We start from the raw sequence: 23,628 nt of genomic DNA on the forward strand, positions 1-23,628 counted from the left end.
TGAACACAAATTAAGGCGGCTGCTGGGATGGAGTTTGAAGGAGAGATTCAGCTGCCCTGGGAGGAAACCTCTGTCCGCAGCCACTCCGTTCTTTTCCTCCCTTTTGGGGATTTTTACCCTGGTGCTACTTTTGGAAGCATTTCCAGTTTCCCTGTGCATAGGGGCTGCCATGCATTGCACCAGCACAATGAAACACAGGTTTGGGGAAGCACAAGGCAGTGAGGTGAAGCTCAGAGCTCCTCTGCAGCCATTCTGCCCCAAGCCGGGCTCAGTGTCATCGGCTTTACGGGATCAGGGCTGAGCCGGCATGCCAGGAGTGTGTGGATCTCTCCTAACAAAAACCACACAAGCTGTGAGAAAGGTCTTTATTAGAGCCTTTGTGCTGGTCCAGAGGAGAAGGGTCTCCAGTACAAGTGCCCTGGAGTTCAGCCAGTCCTTGAGACTGTGAGGTTGCAGGAGAGGCTGAGCCAGACGCATTGGCCCGGGGGAGCAAGGCTAAAGCAGAGACACCTCAGGGCACTCACTGCCTCCTCTGCTGCTGCTTCTCAGTCACTGGCAGCTCCATCCAGAGCCATCTCTGCCCAGGAGAGCCTTGTCCTCTGTGCCACCGACAGCCTGTCCCAGTTTGTGTTTGGGCAGGTCCTGGTGACCTCACCGTGCCTCCTCCTCTGTTTCGGTCGGGGCTTGTGGTTTGCTGCAGCCACTCCGAGCAGGGTTAGAGATCCACCCGGGGGGGTCATTTCCATACGGTTGGGAGCGCAGGTGCTTTCTGACGGCTCTGTCAGGCAGCTGCACAAAGCGGCACCCCAGCCAGCTCCCTGCACTCCCTGCTGCGGGATCCCAGCCCGGCCAAGGGCAGGAAGGGAAGGACTGGGGGGCTCTGATAACTGCATCAGGTTTCTCTTCCCAAACCTGCTCTGGAGGGATCAGAGATCAGACAGAGGCAGCTGTTTCTCCTGAATCCCCTTTTGATTTTCAACTAGAGACGTTCTGCTAAATCTCCTCTCTATAGTTTCTTCGTTCAGTTGTTGCTGTACAGGGAAGAAAGAAACCCAAACTGAGGGCAGGTGCAAGCATGTGATCCTGTCCTGGGGAGGAACCACATTTCATCCTTACAGCCATCCTCTTTCCGCCTTCTAATTTCCAGGTTCATTCCTGTGGTAGATTTCAAACCACCAGCCAAGGTTTCCAACCCTGTGCTCTGCCTGAGCATGGCTCAGGTTCTCCCAAGCCCTCGGAATCAGTGGAGGGAGGTTTTTCATCACAGAAAATCACTGGTCCTGCTCCACTTCTGCAGGATTAGGTTGCCCAGAACATAGCTTGGAAATAAATTGGAAACATGATTGCCTGTAAAAGTGGGAATGTGAGGGGTTGTCACTGGGTGAGGAAGATGAACTTTGGGCTGGAGCTCCCTGCCTGGCTTTACCAGCTCTCAGCCCTCCTGCTGCTTGATCTGCCTGCCTTGGCAAAGCTGTGTGTGCAGCTTCTTTCAGTTGCACAAACTCTCCTGCTATAAATACGCCCATGGTGGCTCAGAAAGGCCATGCTGCAGAAGTGAAATAACCTGAGCTGCAGCGTTTGCCTCTGCAGCTCATCTTTCGGGGCCTTGGGAGTTTTCAGGGGTGTTTGCAAGTGGGACCCTGGTCCACCCCAAGGGCTGGGCAGTGACCTTGATCCTGGGCAGCTGCTCCTGTGGGCCGATGTTCGCTTGAGCCCATCTTTGATGAGAGCAGCCCGATCTGTGCCAGAGAGTCAGAGGCTGTTAAAGACTTTCGGAGTGACAGAACCACAAGAGCTGGTTGCTAATGACTTTTTTTCGCTGTACCGGTAAGCTGACATCTGTGAGTCATATTCTCCTTCTGCTCTACCGTTTGTGGTCTGAAGTTTGTGCTACCTAAATACAATCAAACAGATTTCATGTGAAAACCGATATTCTTCTGTTAACTCCATGCTATGCTGGCATGATACTCATCTTGCATCTTCAAGATGGTTTTTATCCAGTCAGTTCCCAACCCTTTTTGGCTTCCCACCTGTACCAAGCAGGCCTGGGAGCAGCACCCCTGGCTGTCACCCGTTGTGCACACATGCTGTGCCCTGGCCATGTCCCTGTGTTTGGATGTGCTTGTGGGTGGGAGAGGATCAGGCTGCTCCAGGTTGGGATGATGGGAATGTGAAGGGGCGATGGATGAAGGAGTGCTGGAAATGTGAGGGGATGATGTGAGCATGGAGGGGAGCTGAAGGGGTGAGTGTGAAAGGCAGCGGTTCATGTCGAGACAGGCAGGGTGAAGCCAACAGGCCTGGCTTCAAGAGCCATCGGTTTGGGGCAGCAGCTCCAGCCAGGTCTGCCTGCAGCCAGCGGCATTTTCCCGTGCTCAAACTCTTTTCCCGTCCTGTTCGGGTCAGGGGTGCGAGCAGAGGTCGGTGGGGAGGCGCCCTGGATGTGCTGCCCCCGCTCCATCCCGGACCCCCCGTTCCCCGCGGCAGCGCCGGCTCCGCTCCCCGCGGTGCCAGGGCCGGGGCCGCCTCCGGGGCGGGGCGGGGCAGGGCTGGGCGGGTCCCTCCGCCGCTGTCACCGCTCGGGGCCAGCCCAGAGCCCTCCCCTCGGCTCTGCCCGGCCGGGGCGGCGGCGGCGGAGACGGGCGAGGCGGAGCGGAGCGCAGCGGCGGCGAGAGGAGCGCAGCCGGGAGCGGAGCGAGGGAGCGCGGAAGGAAGGAAGGAAGCAGGAGGAGGAGGAGGAGGAGGAGGAAGAGGAGGAAGAGCAGCGGGAGGAGGGAGGCAGCGCCGGCCGCGCTGCCCCGGGCGCCCCGCTCCGCGCTCGGCGGGGCTCAGCCGCCGCCCCCCGATCCCGGCGCGACGCCCCCGCGGCGCTGCCCCAGCCATGAAGGCGGCGGTGGATCTGACCATCATCAAGACGGAGAAGGTGGACATCGAGCTCTTCCCGTCCCCCGGTGAGCGTCGTGTCCCCTCCGCGCCCCGCTCCGCGCAGCCCTGTCCCCTTCTCCTTGCGAGGGCGGCGGGGGACTTACCGGCGAGGTTTGGGTGGGGTTTTCGAGGGTGTCTTTTGGTAGGGAACGCCGAGCGTACCCCAAGGCGCAGCGCAGCGGCGCCGCCCGGGCTCTGCCCGGAGCCGAAGGCGAATTGACTTTTCGAGCGCTTTTATGACTTTCCATCCCCCTCCTTCTCTTAAAAACCATCCCGCCGCCCCTCCAGCCTCCTTTCCCCATGCTCCTGGCATCCTTGCCGGGATGTAGGCAAGCCCGTCGGGCGGGGAGGCAAGACAGATGCGCTCCCCGGGACTCTGTGCCTGTTCACATCCTTAGCTGGGATGTGAGTTCTCCCCATCCCTTGCTGGAAATGTCTTGTGTGGTCCAAGCACTCGTGCTATTTGGGAAACACAACTCCAGCGGTAACTGCTCTGGATTTAGCACGTTTAATCCAGGAAAACCCGCCGCTTTGATTTTTTTTTCCGCCCTTCTGGAGCTGCAAAAATGGGTGGAGGGAGGGTGCAGAGAGCAACACTTTACTGAAGGCAGGCGAGAAGGGTTTTTTGTGTTGTAGCGGTGAGTTCAGCTGCTGCTGGCTGTGGTTACTCTCCGAGCCGAGTCCTGACCAGAATAAGGGCTGCTGTTCACACACCGCTGGCGTCTGGCTGCTCGCTGACCCCGGGCGCTCAACTGCTCTCTGCCCTGCCCAGGCGAGGTGGAGGATGGAGTTTGGAGGGCTCGCAGGGAAAAAAAAAACCTCATTTTTCTGCGTAAAACGAATCCTGTTGCTTCATCTCTCCCTGCTGCAATTCCCACTGCGCCAAACTGGAAATTTGCTGGATTTTGTGTAGCGCCGGTGCGGAGAAGAAAATCAAATTAAAGACAGTTGTGCATTTCTCTGCCGGTTAGGAAGTTTCTAGGAAAGCCAGAAAGGGGGAAGAGCTCCTGCAGGCATTGGGATTTTGGGCTGCATGTGGAAATAAAATGACAGCTGAGTGCCGGAGCCACACAGGGTTTGGTGCTTAGACTTCGATAGATGCTGGTGCAGCATCAGCTGGGTTGCAGAGAACTCCAAAGGCAGGCATCTATGGGCTACAGAGTGTTCAGTGCAGGAGTGTCTCCCTCAGGATCCCTCCTCCTGCCCTCCCTGGCCGTGGGGAGCTCCCTATGCTGGGCAGAGCCATGTTGGTGCTCCCTGCCCTGAGCTCCGAGGCTCAGCTTGGCTCCCAGCTGTGGGCTGGGGAACACCGGCCTTCAAAATGCCTGAGGGATGCTGGGGATGCATCTACACAGCTGAAATGAGAGGCTCGAGTGGAGCTGAGGACCTGTTTGTGCCTATTTCCTAAAGCTTTGGTGAAGACTCATTCCTGCCCTTCAGCTACTGAGGGCCGCCTATTTGCTTGGAGTGGAGGAAAACGGGATAGGAATAAATATCTGGAACATCGCGGGGATGTGGGGTTTGCTCTTCACTCCAGAACAAAGTATCTGTCTGAATCTGAGCTCTCCTGGTGTGGGTGAGAGCTCCCACCGAGGCTCTGTGTGCTCTGGGTGTCTGAGCCCTGGAATTCCCTGGTGCCCGAAGGGAGGACTCAGAGTTTCACTCTTCTTTAAGTTCATTTTCTTCTGTCCCTGAAAGCTCTTCTGCAGCTGATGTCAGCAAACAGTTCTTAGAGCTGACCCGAAGTTTAAACTGAGGCAGGAAGAGCACTGCAAAACACAAACTCAGAGGTAGAAAAGAGCTGCCCCCCCATCAGCCTCAGCTGCAGCCGCTCCTGTGCTGGTGGCTGTGCTCGCTGGGAGCCACAAAGGTCAGTGCTGTCAATTAGCTGGCTTAACCTCATTTCCCCTCCAACTCCAAGGGAATGCTGAAGCTTTCTGGTTTGGTGGGATTGATGGTGAGAGAAGGAGTGGGGATGCTGCTGGGTTGTGTTCCTGGGATCCAGCCATGCCATGGGGAGGGGACATCACTTCTCTCTGCTCGTGGAGGACTCCTCTGCTACCTGATGGCTCCTGCAGCCCTGAAGCTGGCACCAAATGTTCCCATTGTCCTTAATTCCAAAGTGGGCTGAGAAGGACTGCCCCTTGTCCCTTCCCAAAGCAGCTGTGCCCGGTGGGATCCATGGGGTTAACCTTGGGCAGGGAGCGTCCCTGCAGCCATAGGATTTCAGTTGTGCAGGGGGTTTGATGTGCCAGGTGCCCCATAAAACTGCACCTCTGCCCTCTCTCACCCCCTAAAACAAGCCCTGCTCCACCCCACACCTCTGCAAAACATTTGGTGGGACTTGTGGTGTGTCCGAAGGGTTTAAAAATAACCTGGAAGGGATGTGGAGTTATACAAAGCTTCCAAAGCCAAATTCCCCCCTCCACCCATGCTGTTACCAGCAGGAATGTGTGAGTGAGAGGAACAGGTCAGAGCCAGAACCCCACGGGGGTGGATTCTCCCTCAAGATACAATTTTACGTGCATAGGTGTTTTTATATTTTTCTATCTGTATTTCATGGGTGTTTTTGTAAGACTCTGATGGATACGATGGCAACATCACTTGTGGTTGTACATACATGGCTGATCCACCAATGGCTTGGTGGGATGTTTTTTGAGACAGTAAAACCCCAAACCATGCAAAAATCAACCCCAAGGGGGAACTTCATCTGGGGCTGGTGAGCGCTGCCCTCCACAAATCACTTTGTTTCCTGCAGCTCTGCTGAGCTCCATTTGCTGGCTGTGGGCAGAGTGGGAAGCAGCAGCACAGCCCTTGCTGGGGGCTGTGGGGTGTAACTGGGGCTCCCAAGCACTCATTTCTTGCTAAGGAAGCTAGAGGTTTGCCCACCCCCGAGGTACCAGGGCAGGGCTGAAATCCCAGGTGACATTCCTGGGCATCCCAGGTGGAGCAGGGATGCTGAGCTCCCTGTCCTGCATCCACCTCTCCTTTTGCCTCCTTTCCCTGGAGGTGTGTTTCAGGCACAGGGGTGGATTTGTTCCTGGAAAAAGGATTTGCTCCATGCACATGCAGCACAGAAATCTGCTCTTTTCAGCTCTTCGGCTCTTCCCATGCCTACCCTGAGGACAGCTGGGACATGGACACGTTGTTTCCATTGGCCTGTGCGGGGGTGGCATCCCAGGGGTGTATTTTTATCTGGCAAGAGCTTTTCCCTCTGTTTAGGATCTGGGACCACGTCAGTTAGGGCTGAAGCAAGATTTTCCCTTTCAACCCAAACCTTTGTAAGATTCTGATTCTCCTGCTGTGGTGGTGCAGGGTCCAGGGAAGCTCCTACACAGTTCCCATACTGGTTTGGGGTGTAGGACGTGCCTGAACCGTGCTGCTCCCCCTTCCCACAGCCAGGTCAGGCTTTGCTTTCACTTTCATTGCAGACAAATAAGGGAGTTTGCATTTAAAGCGAGTCTGGCAAATGCAGAGCTCCTCCACAGAGCCTCGCTGTGGGCAAATGGCAGATAAAATCCCTTTTCTTTAGGTTTTGGGAGGGGATCCTTCATTCTGTCCTCTGCCTTGTCTAGTGAGCACAGTTTGCAGCCATCCTTGGTTCCCAGGTGTGCAGGGAACAGGGTCACAGCTGGATCTGCCCCTCCAAGAGGGGTCAGTTTGCTGAGCTGGTCGGGGTGAAAGTGCTCAGGGACATGCAATATTATTCTCATCCAAAAAGGAAGGTTGGATCCTGCGTTATCCTTGCAGGGCTGATCCCTCCAGCGGTGTCAGCTGCTGCGTGACTCAGTTTCCCTGCTGTTGACAGGAGCTGGCTCCTGCATGGCCACGTTTTCTTTCCATGCGAGATAAAACACAGGAGAGAACTCCAGCATTTCCCTCCCTGCTTTGGGATGTTCTCTGTCCCTCCCTCTGCCTCAGTGGTGCTGGGAAAGCACCCACCTGTGCTCCCCGGGACTCACAGAATGCCAGAGCCCGGGGAAAGGAAAGCACTGCGCGGTGATTTCAGGGATGCAGGAATTTCGCGCGGATCTTTGGGAATGCTTTGCTCTGCAGTGCAGCCAAAGTGAGAGCTGGGCTCGGCTGGGGATGCTCTGTGTGGGCTGGAATCAGCAGCAGCGAGGCTGAGGCTCACAAGTGGAGGGCTTGGGGCTGCTCTCGCATTTTCCGTGCTGATTGCCTGCGGAGGAGGTGAGAACTCAGCTGAAGAAGAGCAATTACCTCTCTATGCGCTGACAAAATGCCCATTACTGAGGTATCCAGCCGGGATTCGGGAATGAGAGGTTCCCAGGAGGAGGGACTGGCTGCACTTGGCTGCCACCAGCTCCAGCTTTTTAGTGTCAACTTCACACCGAAGCTCTGAAACGTGGAAAGAGGGGAACTCACGGAGCTGTCCTTCAGGGATTCATCCATGAAAGCACACCCCTCGTTTTGAACCTGGCTACAGGGAGTGAGATTTCCAGCGAACAGGAACAAACCCCCATTCCCTCCACGTTTCCATGCTCGAGTCCCCAAAGCACGCACCAAGTGTGTAATTACAGTGTCGTTACATGAAGTGGCCCCTAATTTGCCATGTAATTACAGCGTGCCATGCTTTGATGGGCCTTAGAGAATGTAGGGATAACACAGGCTCACGCTGGAATGCTGTGCTCCAGCTCTCCAAAACGAGCTGCTGAGACATCCTATGACTTCCTGCGCTCCCAAATCCGGAGCAGATTGCTGGCAGGCAGGCAGTGAGTGGCTGGGAGTCCAGCGGGACTGTGGCACGCTGAGCTCTGCCCAGGGGATTATCACAGAATCCCATAAGGGTTTGGGTTGGAATGGCCTTAAAGACCTTCTCATTCCACCTGGGGCACCTTCCACTAGCCCAGGCTGCTCCAAGCTCTGTCCAGCCTGGCCTTGGACACTTCCAGGGATGGGGCAGCCACAGATTCTCTGGAGCCAGCTCTGGATTTGCTGCTGTGGAAGTGCTGTACCCTTGGGAATGGATTCTGCTCTGTGAGGAGCTGGGGGCAGCTGGATCAGGGTCAGGGTGCAGAGGTTGTCCTGTGGGTAAACCCTGGGATTCCTGTTTGATATTGGAGATGGAATGGAAGGTGGGTTGTGTTCTCCAGCTGCTGGTTGAGTGGGAGCAGATCTGTCTCAGCCTTTCAGGACAGGTGTGTATGAGGAAGAGCAGACTTTGAATGCACTTCAGGGCTGTCAGCTGGCACAGCTGTCACCCCAAAAGGCTCTTCTCAGTTGTGGCACCAGGATCTGCTGGGATTTTGGCAGCAGAAGGGAACAAATCCAAGTAAATCTGTCCCAGATAATGCAAGAGGGACTTTTCCTTCTTGCACAGTCAGCTGGTCCTTGCGTGGCACAACGTGAGCAGATTACCTGGTTTAGGAGGGAAAGTGTCTTTGCTGTCTCTGATCCAAAGGATGGAGCTCTGGCATCCTCCAGGCTGACAAATTTTGCCTGGTGGGACACCTGTGCTGGGTAGGAATGTGCCAGGACACTGAGGAGGAGCAGGAGGGGACGATCTGCTTTATTTGAGCACTGAAATTCCCCTGGAGCCATGGCCTGACCGTTCACCCCACTGTGATTGGGGGATCCTGTGGGAATTGTGATCTTCCTATGGGTGCAAAGCTGTGCCTGCATGGGTAAAGCCCTGACTCCCCAGTTTCCTTTTCGGCTGGAAGTTCCTGATGGATTCCAGTGTCTCTCCAGTGCCTCGTGGTGCAGCTCCAAGCCCCATCCCAGCAGGATCCAGTGGCACAATCTGCAGCTGATCTGAGCAGCACAGCTGTCTCACAGCCAAAACTCAGGCCTGCAGCCCTTTTTTTTGTAACCCCACGCCACAGTTATCCATCTCAGCTCTTTTGTTCCTCTTCTGTGACTAAGCTGCTCACTGCCTGTGTTTCTTTTTTTTCCCCTTTCATTGTGTAGTTTATAATCTTCCAACGAGATACAGACAAAAATTTGTTTGCAGTGCTGGCCAAGAAGGCTCTGGTTTCCCTGGCACAGGGCCATGCTTACATCTCCAGTCAAAATACTGCTGGTTAAACAATAAATATTTATTGATTCTCCTACGAGCTCCTACATTTTTCCCAGGTGCAGTGGAATTTGGGGGGGGGAAGCACTTGAGTGCTGCCCATGGCTGAGCTGGGAGATGGCTCCAGAGATAATGAGCCTGGAGGATCTCCTCCTGCAAAGGTGACCCTTGGAAAGCTGGGATCAGTCCTGCTGCACAGCCCTGCAGAGCTGCTCTCAAATCTCCAGCCCAGCCTTACCAGGTTTGAGGATTTGTGCCTGCAGGATTCTGTGGCAATTATGGGAAAATGTGGAAACCTACAGTGGCTTTGTGTGCCTGAATATCTCCTGGAACAGGGGAGGGACACACTGGGGTGGATGCAGAGTTGGAGGCCAGGTCTGGAGAGATGGCAAAAAAAGGAATAAATCCCAGAATCTTAGGATGGTTTGGGTTGGAAGGGACCTTAAAACTTATTCAGTTCCACCCCCTGCCATGGCAGGGACACCTTCCACTGGTCCAGGTGACTCAGGGCGCTGTCCAGCCTGGCCTTGGACACCCCCAGGGTGCTTTCAGTTTGTCATTTGGTGCAAAGTCTCAGCCCCAGTGTCTCGGTGCAGCCACCCCCAACATTCACAGGCTGCAAATGTTGCCTTGCAGAGCCTGATCCCCTGCATGGCTGTGCTGAGGGGAAGGCAGAGCCCTCAGTGCTTTCCTCAGAACTGCTCCAAGGTGTTCCATCCTTCTCCAGAGGAATGGGTGGCTCGGAGTAGCTCTGGATGGGGACAAACCCTGCTCTCTCACCACTATCTCCTTCTGAACTGAGATGAAACTCTGCATTTTCATGTTGAGGTTTTCAGGTTTTTTTTCGCTCAACTGCCAAAATCCAAGACCTGGTTTGCTCCTCTGTCCCATGAACAGGATCAACTCATGGGAGCAATATCCCCTGTGCAGGACCAGGCAGGTGACACGTTTTTCCCTGTCCCCTCCCCTGGCCTTGCTGACCTTGCACAATTTCCTGGCTCCCTCCATGCCGTGTCCAGGTCTGTGCAGGGCAGGTGGACATGGTGTTTGCAGGAAATCAGGAAGCTGGTGCAGCACAGCCCCTCAGTCCCACATCTGGTTCCTGGAGCCTGTGGATAAATATAACCTGCCAGAAAAATATCCCAAATGCACCGAGAAACAGCAGCTTGCTTTCCCAGAGAGGAAAATCCCCTTGTTTCTGTGGCTCCCTCTGGTTTGGGAATGAGGATTGGAGTCATTGTGACAGCCGCAGTTGTGGATTGGGATGTGCAAAGTCACAGAGCTCTGTCTGGGGCTGAACTGGGCTCTGGGGCTGTAATTCCCATTCATTCATCCCCCAGTTGGTGCTGAGAACAACAGCAATCCCTCTTCCAGCAATTCCCTGCCTTCCAGCTTTTTTTCCTCTGTTTTAAACCTTTCCTGTAAAGCAGATGCAGAGACCTCCAGCTCAGGTGGCTGATGCAGGAATCCCGGGGTTATTTGGGCTGGAAGAAGTGTCCTGGGAAGGTATGCAGAAAGCACTGCTCTCCTCTGGGATGTGGCTGTGTGTAGGATATGTCCCACTGAATTCTGTGGTTCTGGGATGGATGTGGGGCTGCAGGCTGCCTCCTCACCCCAGCTGAGCATCCAGAGCTTGTTAATGAACAAAATGCATTTTCTTACACGGAGGGGATTCTAAATTGGCTCCACATGGGTTCTGTAGGTTGTCGCACTTTCCCGGAGGGTGATGGCATGAGCAGGAATGTGGGATTGATGAAAGAAGCCAGACACTGAGTCAAAAGCTCCCCCTCTCCCCTCGCCGTGCCCCCTCTCCCCCCATCTCATCTCAAATACTTGATGTGATTCCAAGGCATTCTTCACATGGCTGGTGGGGAGCGCAGGGACTGGGCTTTTCTTTAAATACAGATTTTTGGGTAAAGCTTTGGGGCCTCTTACCCCAAAAGATGTTGAGGAAAGTCTTGATGAGACCTTGTTTTGAGGGAAACTGAGGCATGGTGTCCCCATTCCGCCGCAGCAGGGAGGTGGGAACATCCCCGGCCATGTGCTCCAGGTCTCCCTCTGCTTGCAGGATTCCCATTTTCCATGCTCTGTGTTCCACGGTCCAGCTCCTCCCTGGCTCCTCCACAGCACCAGCCCAGCCTGGACCTATTGGCCTCCTGGAATTCCCAGTTTGGCACTCCTGGGTGACTGGGGCAGGTGAATGGCTCAGCATCCCTCGGTGTCTGGCACAGCAGGATGGGGCTTGCTGGGATTCCCACTGGGCTGCTGCCTCTCCTGGGATGTCCTTGCAGGATAAAACTGCTGACTAAGGGAAGCTGACACTGCCACCAGCAACCCCAAAAGCTGGAGCTGGACACCAGACAGTGCTTTGGGGGTTGTTTGTTGTTTTCCCCCCATTGTCAGCACTTTTTATCACAATAATCAAACTGTGGCTTTTTGACCCACATGAAAGTTTTTTTTCAGAGGTGCCTGCGTGTGTTTTTGCAAAGCCACTGAATTTTGGTCACTGCTCTGGAAGCAGCAAAGGGGATTTTCGTTTTCTTACCTTTTAGTTTTGAGCAATTGTTTACCGAAACCTGAACCCTCTGAAGAAACAACTTGCAAAAGCTGAGTAGTCCTGGCTTTTTCCACTGGAAAATTAAAAAAAGATGGAGTGGAACACGTGAAATTTGGGTCTTTTCGCCCCCCCTTCTTTTTTTACTCATTATTGTTAGAAGCGGTTTGAAAATGCAGTGCCAAGAGCTTTCTCTTTTCAAGTGCTTGAGGCACGTTACCCAACTGCTCCATCCCTCAGACTGCTCCATGAGGTCAGTAAACGCAATTCCTCCTGGTCTGCAGCTGGAAATGAGAAAAAACTCCTTTGCTCAATCGCTGGCATCAGCCGCAGGCAGCAGAGGAGCCCAGCAGGTTGGGATTGGCATCGCGGTGCCCTGAGCGCGTGGCATTTCCCAACCCCATCCTTGTGAAGGGTTGCCAGCAAGTTTGGGCTCGGTGTCCGAAGCTGTGCCGGGTTCTGGGAAGGCTGGGAAAGTTTCCCTTTCCAGCGGCAGCCGTGGGGTTTGGGATTCGGAGCTGTCCCGGTAGCCGCGGCCCGGCGGGGCCATTCCTCACTGGGGCTCTTTCCATCCCTCTAAGCGGCTCCAGATTTGAATTTGGCTCCAAAGGCTGCAACATGAAAGGCCCCGGCCCTGCGCCTGTTTGCCTTCGAGCGGGATGACTCGCACCATTCCTGCTTCCAAAGAGCCGAGCCCGGAGCAGCCGGGGCCATGTGGATCCTATAGAGTGACCTGGCTGCCCGGCGGAGCGGCATGGGCAGGGAGGGGATCGGCGGCATGGGGACAGAAGGGGATCAGGGGGAGCAGGGGCTGCCCCGAGCTGTGTCACCGCCGGGTTGGACCCTCTGCCCCTTCGGCATCTTCAAGGGCTGCCGTGGCTTCCCGGCTGCCAGTCGCAGGCACTCGCTGAGAGCCACAGTTAGGCTGAAAGAAATTCAGAAAAAATAAAAGAAGGAGGAGGAAGGGGGATAAAACCCCGTAGGAAAAGGAGGGAAGGGAAGAGAAGGGCAGGGGAGGATGGTGTGCCTTTAAGCCGCGTGTGTAACCGCTCGCTAATCTGGTGACGAACTCGGTGCGCGGCTGCCAAGCCGGGATCCATCCCCAGCCCAAGGCTCGGGAGTCATCGGGTCCCCTCCCTGCCCCATCCCGCGCCCCGCCGGGCGCCAGGCCCCCCCGGCCCCCCGCACTCCCCATGGCAATTTATTTACTCATCTGGAGGGCACAGCCCCGGCGGTCTCTTGACTCAGCAGTCCGGGGCCGATGGGAGCTGCGGGAGCAAATTCCAGGCAAGAAATAATCTCATGACTTGTCTCGGAAAAGATTGCTCCGCAAAGATCCCCTGACGGTCACGGAGCGCTCCGTGCCGGCCCCTCCGGCAGAGCCTGACCAGGCTCCCGATTTCCCAACCTCGGGCAGCCGGGGCAGCCGGCCAAGGATCCCGGCGGGACTCACTGGAGCTTTCTCCCTTGGAAAAACAGGGATGGATTCGGAGACAGGGGATGGCACGGGGGCTCGGAGCCCATGCCTGTCCCCCCGGGACACAGGGAGTGGGGAGCTGGAGCTGGCTGGCCAGGACAGGGAGCCTGGAGCTTGGGACTGGGGTGGTTTTTGGGACATTCCTCCTTTTTCTTCCTCCACTTTCCATGGAGGCTTTAAGCCCTTCCTTCATCCCCAGGCAATGTTAGTTCCTCCATCAGTGTTTTTGCCCAGGCACTGGCAATACCTCTGGCAGGGCTGGCACCAAAGATGACTTTCGAAGCATATTTATCCTTCTTTTTTTCTTTTCCCTCCTGTTGGCTTTTTTCCATTCTACATTTCTCTCATCCTGGTCTTTTTTCCCCACCTCCTCCCCATCCAGAGTCATTGGAGTTCCCTTTCTGAGGGCTCGTTGGGAGGTCTGGTCCCATGCACAGTGCCTTCCCATGGTCGCTGGGAATGGGGTGGGATTACACCAAATTGGGAATTAAGGATCTTTGCAAACCTGCTTTTTTTCTGGGAGGAAGACCCTGGGGGTAGGCAGGGCTGCTGAGCTCACAGCTCCTGTGCCTCCTTCTCAGTTGGGATCGAGGCTTGGAATCACACTGCTCTTGGGGCCATCCCACCTCCCTGCAATGGGGCTGGTCCAACGCAGCAGTCACGGTGCCCTTGGAGATGAAGATGTCCATGGAGAGGAACCATCCTTGGATCACTGAGGATTCACTCCTGGACCACCAGGAGGTCGGGGCCAAGCTCCCGAGGGAATCTCACACCCCCAAACCACACATCCAAGTCCCTGCCAAAGTTCCTCCAGCCTCGTTATGGTTGATGGAGGATTCCTGGAGTTCCTGGCAAGGGCTCCCAGCTCCCGAGTCGCCAAATGCCGCCCCCTCCACCCCCTCCTCCACTGAGTCTCTCCTAAAGAGCCTCTTGGCCTGAGCAGCCGAATTCAATCAGCCCTTTCACCATCTGCTCCCAGGCACTTCTGCCGAGGAGGGCTCGGGGCCAGGGAGGCTGTAATTCCTTAATAGCTTCCGGATGCTGCGCGGGGTGGATGCGAGGCCTGGGAGTGTCCCAGCCTCTCTCCCCCAGCCCTTGCAGAGGTTTCCAAGCTCAGGCTTCCTCTGGGCAGATCCGAGCACCTCCAGCCGCTTGGATTTATCCCTGCCTGCCCTTCGCTCTTCCCGGCTGAGGCCAGGAGGTGACATAATCCCATCCTGGACAACGCTTGGCTCTGGGATGGGGATGACTGAGGCTGATGGGGCAGCCCAGCTCGTCTTTGGCCGCCTTCCCCAGCTCACTCCCACCTTCATCTTCCCAGGGCTTGGTCTGGCCCAATCCCTGTGCTGGTCCCTTCCCTGGTGGCAAGTTTCCTAGAAGTAGCAGCTAGAAAAGAAGAGCTTCCTGGGGTCGATTGGGAAAACCCTCACTCCTGTGCATGAGGATCCTGGAAACCTGGATGTTGCATAGTGTAAAACATCTGGGCAAATCCCAGGAGCCCTGTGTGCAGCCTGGGATGGAGAGGATTAATCTTGGGGGCTCTCCTGGAAAATCCCTTTTGTTTGCTTTCTTGTCTGCTTAAAAATTAATAATACCCGGAGAATTGTTCCTGGGAAGTTGTGAAATGAAATTGCTTTGGCACTGCTCTTCCTGAGGCTGGCGTGGGCTGCAGAGCTTTGTTTCCCAGGGTTTCTCCCAGGCCCTTTCCTGGCCTCCATCACTGGGGGAGCTGAGTTTGGACAGGGGACAGGGAGGTCAAATGGTCAGGTTGGCAGGAGCATCCAGGGATGGCCTTGTCCCTGGTTCCCTCCTGGTCTCAGATGGGAAGCTGACCCTGGTTCTCTTTCCACACTGATCCCTTGGCTTGCATAGCTTCCAGTGCAGCCAGGAAAATGCTCCTGTCCTTTTGCGGCTGCCGGGATCATCTGCTGCTGTGCAGAACCTGTCCCAGGGCTGGGGGGGATCTGCAGTGTCTGGGACACGCGTGGTGCCCCTGGAGGTATTTAGTGGCATCACCAGAGTCACAGCCCCGAGGAGAGCTAAGGAGATGGGGCTGGCTCAGGTGGCAGAGCAGAGAGACCATCTTTTCCCTCTGCTGTCCAGCTGGTTCTCCCTCCCCTCCTATGAGATGCTGCTGTGCTGGGAGATGCAGCTTTGGAAGGTGCTTGGAGTGTGTAGTGACTGCTGTGAGCTGCCCTGGGAGAGGCTTCAGCTGCAGAGGAGCTGCTGGGTGCATTTGTGTGTGTTTGAGTGTGTGTTTGTGAGCCCTGGCCAGGAACACCCTCAGAGAGGAGGGCTCAAGACACTTGCGAGGGCAAATGTTCAGGGGAGTAAATCCAGGGATGCAAAGGAGTCAATCCACAGCCAGCACAAGGGAATTGGAGGCATGTGGATTGTTACCTGCCATCTCTTGGCAGCTGCCAGCAGAGTTGACTGTTTGCTCTAAAGAGTTATAAATAATTTTGTTGATTAAAATGATTGATCATCCTCGGTCTAATATTATTAGGCAGAGCAAACAGTGCTGAGATTTACCAGCTGCTCTCTGACCTCCCAACCCTGATCTGTTTGCAGAAAGCCTGTGCAATTATTTGTTTGATTTCAAAGCTAAATATCCTAATCTTCCCTCTCCGCCTTTGGAAACTGCAACTGGCATCGAGACAGCTCGGGCTGATAAGGGAGGGCAGCCCTGGAGTCCTGGTGAGCAGTGACACTTCCCTGGGACAGAGGGGTGAGGGGGGGACAGGGGGAGCTGATGGTCACAGGTGAGGGCAGGGAGAAACCCTTGGGCTCCGCCTCCTCCTCTTCCTTCCCTCTGCACACACTGCTGGAGTGCTGCCCGCGCTTCCTGGGCAGAGCCAGGTGTGTGGAGGAAAAGAGAGGCTGTCAAAGCTGCAGGAGAGCAGGGGCTGTCCGTGGGCTCGGCTGCCGCGATCCCTCGGCACGATGGGGGATGCGATGCGCTGCGACTTGCAGTTCGTGTTGAGCAATGTCTGTCTGGCTGGCAGTGCCCCGCGGGGAAGGGGTGGCGGGGAAGGCTGCGGAGGAGGGGGTGGGACAGGCAGGAATCTGCAGCTGCCGAGCGGTGCGGGGCTCGCCCAGCGCCCAGCGCCCGCGGCAGAGAGCGGAGGTGACCCGGAGCTGCCGAGCCTCCCTTCTCGTCATCCTCTGATCCTGCCGCATCGCCGCCTTCGAGCTGGCGACATCCTATGGGGATATTCTGGGCTTGAGGAAGCCGTAGGAATATCCCTAGGGACCTTCCACTCGTGACTGCATGGACACCGCGTGTCCATAGCCGGTCCAGCCCTTGCAGCTCTGACAAACATTCCTGGAGGATGAATGGGAGCTGGGGGAGCAGAGAGGCTTTGATGTGGGTGGACATATCTGGGGGGTGAACATCATCCCAGCCCCAGGGACTGCCACTGTCCTGCCATGTGCTGCCCTCGTGTCTGGCGTGATGCGGCCTTGGCTCAGCCCGGGGGCAGGGGCTGGGGCCAGGACACAGAGAGATCAGTCTGTGCTGGGCAATCGAGGGAAGGCTGGGGAATTCCTCGGGACAGACACATCGGAGGCGTTTGGCTGAGCAGGTCCGTGTCTAATCCCAAGGCAAGGATAACTGAGGCTCCTTTTAGGACCAGTGATTTCCCAGCAGCAGGGTCATCTCTGGAGTCCATCTGCCTCAGAGATGTGTTGTGTCCTGGTGACGGGCAGCACAAATAATGGGGTTTTATCCAGGGCATGGAGTCATTCCACATGGATCATCAGGACTGTGGGATGAAAACATCCCGAGCTGTGAGGTCATGTGTGGCTGCTCACAAAGTGTGCTGGCACAGTTTGTTCTTCAGGTGTGTTTGAGCCAGCTTGGAGGGTTGGGATCCTTTTGTGGGTGACGAAAGAGCTTAGTTTGAGTGAAGGTTCCTTGGCCCTTCTCCTGCTGTGAGGGGACAGCCCTGCCAAGAGATCTCAGCCTTTTCACACTGTTCACACTTCCCATCCTGACAGCATCCTCCCCACACGATGTTCTGCCAATTATCCTCAACCTGGCCTTGCTACATCCATGCTCTCCCTTGTTGGGAGGCTCTGGCGCGTGGTTTGGCAGCCCCAGCCTGCAGTGGCAGCTGGAGGTGTTGGAGCTGAATCCCCTTTGTGTCTGTCCCTGTTCCTGGATAATGAAGGACAGGGAGATGAATATCTGGAGGAGAGTGTGAGGGTTTGTTTGGATGGATGGAGAAATGCTCCATCTGAACTGCTCAGGGGTGATCACAGGAGTACTTTGGGGCCATCCCATGGGTGCTTCTGCAACCCAGGAAAAATCCATGTCATGGTTTTGGGATGGGTTCTGGGATGGGTTCCTTCTTCTTTTGGGACACATCCTCCAGTCCCATCCCTTCTTCATCAAAGATGCCCAAAATGGCATCATCAGCCAGAGACCTGAGGAGAACACAGCAGAATACCTGGGTTTAACCTGGCTGAAGGGAATGTGAGCTCTCCCGGACGGCGAGTGTGGGTGACCCCGGAGCACCGTGTCCTGAGTGCCGGAGCCCGTCGTGGGATTGCTCTGGGAGGGCTCAGGCTGAGCTCCTGCAGCCCCGGCAGCCTCCTGGGGCATGGCTGGGGCTGAGGGCTCCTAGCCCAGCCCAGTCTGGGCAGAGCGAGGCATTTCAAGCGGCTTCTGGTGGCAGGCGTGAGCCCCGCGAGCGCCTCGGGCTCTGTGCCAGCAGCACGGGAGTATCTCTGGCTGTTTGCTCGGTGCCGAGCGCTGGGGCTTGGCAGGGCTTTCCCCCGCCTTTTTTTGCCATTGCTGTTGAGCAATCCGAGCTCTGAGGGGTGTGAGGAGCCGGCTTTGGCTGAAAGGAGCATCTCCCGGAGGTGGAGCAGCGCCACGGGCATGACCTGGGCTGGCTGGTCACACTTGACCTGCTTCCAGCAGGGCTGGGTGTCCATTACAGGCTTTTCCAAGCTCCGGGAGCGCGCGTGTGCCCGTGCCCGGGGATTAGAGCTCTTGAGCGGCGCGGTTAGCAGGGATTAGGGCGATTATCCCGCGGGAAGCGTGGCTCACAGGTTTGCGCCAGGCTGGGAGGGTCCTTGCAGCCCTGCTGAGCAGCGATCGCAGCCTGGAAGTGAGCTGCTAATCCTGGCTCCGGAGGGGACGCCGCTCCTGTGATATCCCGTTGGGAAGGAGGGAGGGTGGAGGGCGTTAAGGGCTGGATGATTGCAAGGAGGGGCTTTGCCTCCTGAGCAGGAGGGCTTTGGGCGGGTGGAGATTGCAGCCTCCTGGCCTGACTGTCCCCAGCCGGGAGCCTCCCCAGGGGTTTGATGAGCCTGGACTCTTCCCTTGGGCCAGCAGGCTCAGGAAAGGCTGGTGGAAGTTTTTAGTTGTGATGCTGTAAAATCTAAAGAGACTTCAGAGGCCATTCAGAGCTGATCCAAGAGCAGGAGGGTCTGAGGAGCTGATGGTGGTACTGGAGTTGAACCACACCTGCCTTGGAGCACCTCATCTTGGAACCCTGAACGGTTTGGCCTGGGAGGGACCTTAAAGCTCAGCTCATTTCATGGGCACCTTCCACTGTCCCAGGCTGCTCCAAGCCCTGTCAACCTGGCCTTGGACACTTCCAGAGATGGGGCAGCCATAGCTGCTCTGGACAGCAATGATGGAATTTGATTATGACCACTCTTGTTTCTGACTGCTTCAATGGTTCCAGTGAGCGCTGTTAAACCATGGCCACGTTCCCTAGCCTCAGGGGTGGCTGCATCTCCCCAGGGTTTGCTTTATCCATCTGTGCTCCTTCCAGCAGCCCAAATGGGGAGGATGGAGTGAATCCCCAGCTGAGGGAAGCCCCTGAGCTGCTGCAGGAAGAGAAGCTGTGGGCCCTGGCCCTGCTGAGCTGATGGAGCTTTCCCGTAATGGCAGCGAGCGTTGACTCAGGGCTGTGGTTTAGCCCTTGCACTTCATTCCCTCCTCTCTCCCACAAAAGCTGGGGAGGATGGAGCAAGCTGCCCACCAGGCTGCTCACTGCTTGCTCCTGGGACTCTCAGGGATGCTGCTTTCCCAGGATTGCCATCCAACACCCACACTACAAAGCAGGGAGAGGGAGCAGAAGGAGCAGGAGCCTGAGCAAGGCAGGCTGTGACTGATGGTGGCTGCAGAATCCTCTCCCTGGGCCTGGTTCCTCACCAGCTGTGAGATCCCCAGAGCTGAACTCTGCTCTCCCTCACCTTGGGACATCTCTCTGTGTCCAGGTTTCCTCATGGACACATCTCTCCCACTGAGCCAGGGGTGTCCATGAGCACAGGGCTGAACCCCAAACCCTGGGGCCGAGCAGAGCATCCCAGCTCCTCACCTGCAGCTGAACCTTCCCCTCTGGTGCTCCAAGTGCCAAGAGCCCAGACTGGGGAAGAAGTGCTTTTATCTGCGTTAAGGGAGGACAGGGTTCAGGCCCATTTTTTAGGGGAACAGCTGGCCCCCATGGCACACCACATCTCCCTAAGAAAGTTGCTGAGGGCCGGAAAAAAGCTGGCTTTGTTGGGCTTTCTGCAACGCTAAGCAGTGTGGGCTTTTGGTTTCCTCTCTTGTTTTTCTCTTGAAGCACAGCTTTCATCTCAGAGTATTTATTTTTCACTGCTTGAAGGAGGGAAAAAAAGACTTATTTTTCTTTTTCTTTTTTTTTTTATTAAGGAATATATTTATTTTAAATTAAAACAGCAAAAGTCTGCACCTTTTGTGCCATCCTTGCAGAGGGAAGTAGGGCTGGTCTCTGGCGAGTTGCTGAAGGAAGGGGACTGAAATCTTCCCCTCTCTGCTCCCACCCCATCCCCACAGCCCCAGCACTCCCTCTTGCTGTTTTCAGCCCTGCTCCCCATCCAGAATTCCTTCTGGTCCCATTTTTCCAGCTTTCTGTCCCACTTTCCCTTTCCCCCCCTCAAATCTTGCTGCCCTTTGGGTCCAAGGAGCCCTAATTGGAACAGGCCGGCTCCTCTCCTGCTTCCTGCGTGGGAGTGAGAGGCAACGCTTGTGAAAACAGTTCAAAAGTGCACACAAATTTTTGCCTAATCCTGCCTAAATAACAGGGGGCTCAGCCGGGGTTGTTTGCCCGGGTGTCCCTGCTCGGGGCTGGGGGCACCTGGGGAAGGGGGAGCTGCCCAAGGGGCTGGAGGTGCCTGGGGGGGCTGGAAACCCGAGCTGGGGACGTGGGGACATGGTGGGGACACGGTGGCTCCGCGGGGAGCGTGGGAAGGGTCTCAGCTCCCGGCCCCCCTCTCCTCAGCCTCCTCTGATCCTGAGAAAGGTTCTCAGCTGCTGAACCCTCCCAGCTGGGGGACGTTGGGAAATCTGTGCTCTAGCTTCCCCCAGCTCTAACTCTGCCCTGGTTTGGATCCTGGAGAGGGCTGGGACAGAGGGGCTCAGGGAGAGGAGCTCAGTGTGGGCTGGAGGGGGAATGGTGGCTCAGTGGCCATGGACTCACTGAGGGCGTGTGGGAAGAGGGTGGGAGAGTGAACCCTTGCAGAGCCTCTGGGAAACTCCTGCTCCATCCTCATCCAGCAGTGGGGGACATCCTGGAGCGTGGGCATCTCCAGGGGGGTGGGATGGGGGCTCCAGGGGGATCTCAGCTGGCTCGGGGCTCAGGGATTGAGGGTTTTGAATTCATGGAGCCCTTGGATGCACAGTCCCTGCAGATGATCTCGTTTGAAACCAACGTGTACTTAATCATGGAATCCCGGGATGGTTTAGGTTGGAAGGGACCTTAAAGCCCATCTTGTTCCACCCCTGCCATGGCAGGGACACCTTCCACTGTCCCAGGCTGCTCCAAGCCCTGTCCATCCTGGCCTTGAACACTTGCAGGGATCCAGGGGCAGCCACAGCTTCTCTGGACACCCTGTGCCAGGGCCTCCCCACCCTCCCAGGGAAGGATTTCTTACTAAAATCTAATCTAAATCTAATCTAAATCTACACTGTTTTGTTTTAAAGCCATTCCCTCTTGTCCCTGTGCCTCTGCCAAGCCACCCAAAGGCCTGGAATCCTCATGATATCCATGTGCTCCGGGCCTGGGAAGGGGAGGCTGGGGAGATCTTGGTGTCCTGCCCTTGGTGTCCATCCATCCATCCATCCATCCATCAGGGCAGGGTCAGGAGGTGGCTGTGGGGTCAGGTGGCTCTGCTCTGACCCTCCCCACATCCATTTCCAGCAGCTACTGGGTGAAACCCCAGACAGAGACACACTGGGGCTCTGATGGAAAAAAAATGAGTGGCTGGGGGGAGCTTGGAGGAGTCACTGACCCTGAGTGGAAACTCAGCTGAAAAATTACTTTGCTCCTGTCCTTCTGCTTGAAGCATCCTTTTCTCCCTGTCTGCCATTTATTTTCCTTCTGCAATCAGCTGCGAATGCTTTGGCATGCAGAGGAGTTCTGTATGTTTTAAGGTCAAAATCCCTGAAGTTTGTAAATCTGAGTCCTTTAAAAAGATCAGACGTGTGGAAATAGTTTACACATGCAGGGCCTGGTGGGAGAAGGGTGGGAATTTGGCTGGGAGATGAACTTGGTGATCTTGGCCTCTCTGCTATGGTTTTCTCTCAGGCTCCACGTGCCCCTGGCTGGGGGCTCTGGGCAGGTCCCCCTTAGCACAGAACCCATCCAGGGCAATGCCAGGGTGTTTTATTCTCTTGCTTTTCTGAAGTCCCATCCGCAGGGATGTCAGAGAGCTGGAGGGGCCTGGATTGAAGAAGCCATGGATCCCCCAGATCCTTGGAAAGCTGTAGCCAGATAAAAGCTGTCCCCGTGCCTGCCCTGTGCGAAGCAAATTCCACATCTCTGCTCTGCAGATGCTGCAGATGCTGCTGACAGAATTCTCCAGGGCGACTGCGATTCCTGGCAGTGTTTAAAACTCAAACCATAACACCCTGCCTGCTCTCCCAGGAGGGAAATCAAAGGCGGCTCTGTCGGTGCAGGACGAGGACATGGCATCCAGGCAGCCAAGCACACGTGGCAGCCGTGTCAGGGGGGCTTTGATGGGCTCGTAAAAACCAGCCAGAAATCCCAGTCTGCTCCCTGCTTTTGGGATTAAAGCCCTGGCATTCCTAAACTGGGTTTAGGAACAGCTGGGCTCGGTGCTGGCTCCTGCCCCAGCCCCTGCACGAGGCTGTGTGCTCTGTGGGCAGCACTGAAGGAGAGGTTTGATTGGTGCAAGGTTTGATTAAAATCTTGCAAACAGGTTTCAGATGGCACTGAAAGCTGATATGGGGCAGCTAAGCCGGGCTTGTTGCTTTTGTTCCCGAAACTCTGCTTGGCTCTGACCTTTAGGCATCCCCGACTGAAGGTGAAGGGCTGTAGAACATTGCCAGGGCTGGGTTTGCCTCTGTGGGAAGGAATTTCCCTGCACCCAGCAAAGTTCATGGGATATTTCAGGTTGGAAGGGATTCACAAAGATCACTGAGTCTGACTCCTGGCCCTGCACAGAGCTGGGTGAAGTCCATGGTGTTACCTGCACATAAACCCCCCAATATTTAGGTAAATTCAGTATCACCACAGCAGCAGAAGCAGAATTTAGGGTAAAAACTGTCCATCCACCCCATCTTTCTCTCCTTGTGCCCAGACACATCTGCAGAGCTTCACACACATGTTCCGTTTTCCCTGGGTGAGTTTTCCCCGGGTGAGTTTTCCCCAGCTCTGGGATGCTGCTGACCCAACCAAGGCTTCTGCAGGCTCAGGGCTTTGGGGCTGCTTTGTCCTTAGCAGAAATATGAACAAGTGGCTATGACCTCACAGGAAAAAAGTGGATGATGTTTCAGTCCTAAATCTGCCGAGCACAACATATTTTGCAGAAGCCTTGAAATGCACATTTGGGTTGATTTGGGTGTTTAAATAGAAACCGTCCTCTGGCATGGGTTTTTTTTTTTAGTTGGGAACAGACTGTTTGCTTCTCTGTGACCTCTCCCTGGGAATCACTTTTAAGTCTCCCCTGTTCTGACAGGTTGTTTGTGCAGAGCTCAGCGTTCACCTTCCTAAACCGAAACTTTATCCCCCTGCTACTGAAAAATTGATTTGCTGGGTTTGTGCAAAGCCAACCCCATGGATCCTGCAGGATGAAACAGCAGGATCAGGGATGGACCCTCGCTATTGCAGAGATAAAAATACCATTTGTCACCCTGCTCTCGGTGGCTTGGCTGAGGAGGTCACCTCCACACAGGTTTTCATGGGTGATTCAGTGTTAAAACTGGGGTTAGAACCGTTTTCTCAGCCTGGCTCTGACTCATCTTGCCAGAGCAGGCGGGACGAGGGAGCTGCCGTTGAGCAGGCGGAGGGAGCAGATTCCTGGGTGGTCCCTGTGGCCACAGAGCAGCGAGAGCAGAGCATTCAAATGTAACTTGAGGATGCAGGCAAAGGGGCACAGAGCCACTTTCTCCCAGTGTTATCTCAAGCAGCAGATGGGGAACAGAGATAGCGACAGTGGCTGCTCACTTTCCGTGCCCTCTGCACCAAATCCAGTAAATAATGAAGTGTAATTTGCCAAATAGCCCTTGGATGTGGGATTTGCTTTCGAAGGTCCTGATCCTGCCACTGTGAAGGCAATGCTGGATTTGCGTGGTGGGCTGAGGGCAGGAACTGTGTCGTGAGAGACTCTGTCAGGAATTTCACTGCTCTTACCTGA

At 55.6% G+C, this 23,628-nt stretch overlaps 1 protein-coding gene across 2 annotated transcripts in view; it reads left to right on the forward strand.

The window, feature by feature from the left end:
* ETS1 (ETS proto-oncogene 1, transcription factor) overlaps positions 1–23,628 on the forward strand; it is a 76,960-nt gene that overhangs the window by 26,876 nt on the left and 26,456 nt on the right. Inside the window, exon 1 of one of the 2 annotated variants that reach the window (XM_085081835.1) lies at positions 2,627–2,948. The exons of the other annotated variant lie outside the window; for it this stretch is intronic. Within the exon in view, the coding sequence (XP_084937961.1) occupies positions 2,879–2,948 (70 nt within the window). The 5' untranslated portion in view covers positions 2,627–2,878. Of the gene's footprint in view, positions 1–2,626; positions 2,949–23,628 lie in introns of those variants that run through there. 2 annotated transcript variants of the gene reach the window in all.

The sequence above is a fragment of the Lichenostomus cassidix genome, chromosome 24 (assembly GCF_008360975.1).
Source record: "Lichenostomus cassidix isolate B80296 chromosome 24, HeHo_3.0, whole genome shotgun sequence".
Classification (NCBI taxonomy): domain Eukaryota; kingdom Metazoa; phylum Chordata; class Aves; order Passeriformes; family Meliphagidae; genus Lichenostomus; species Lichenostomus cassidix.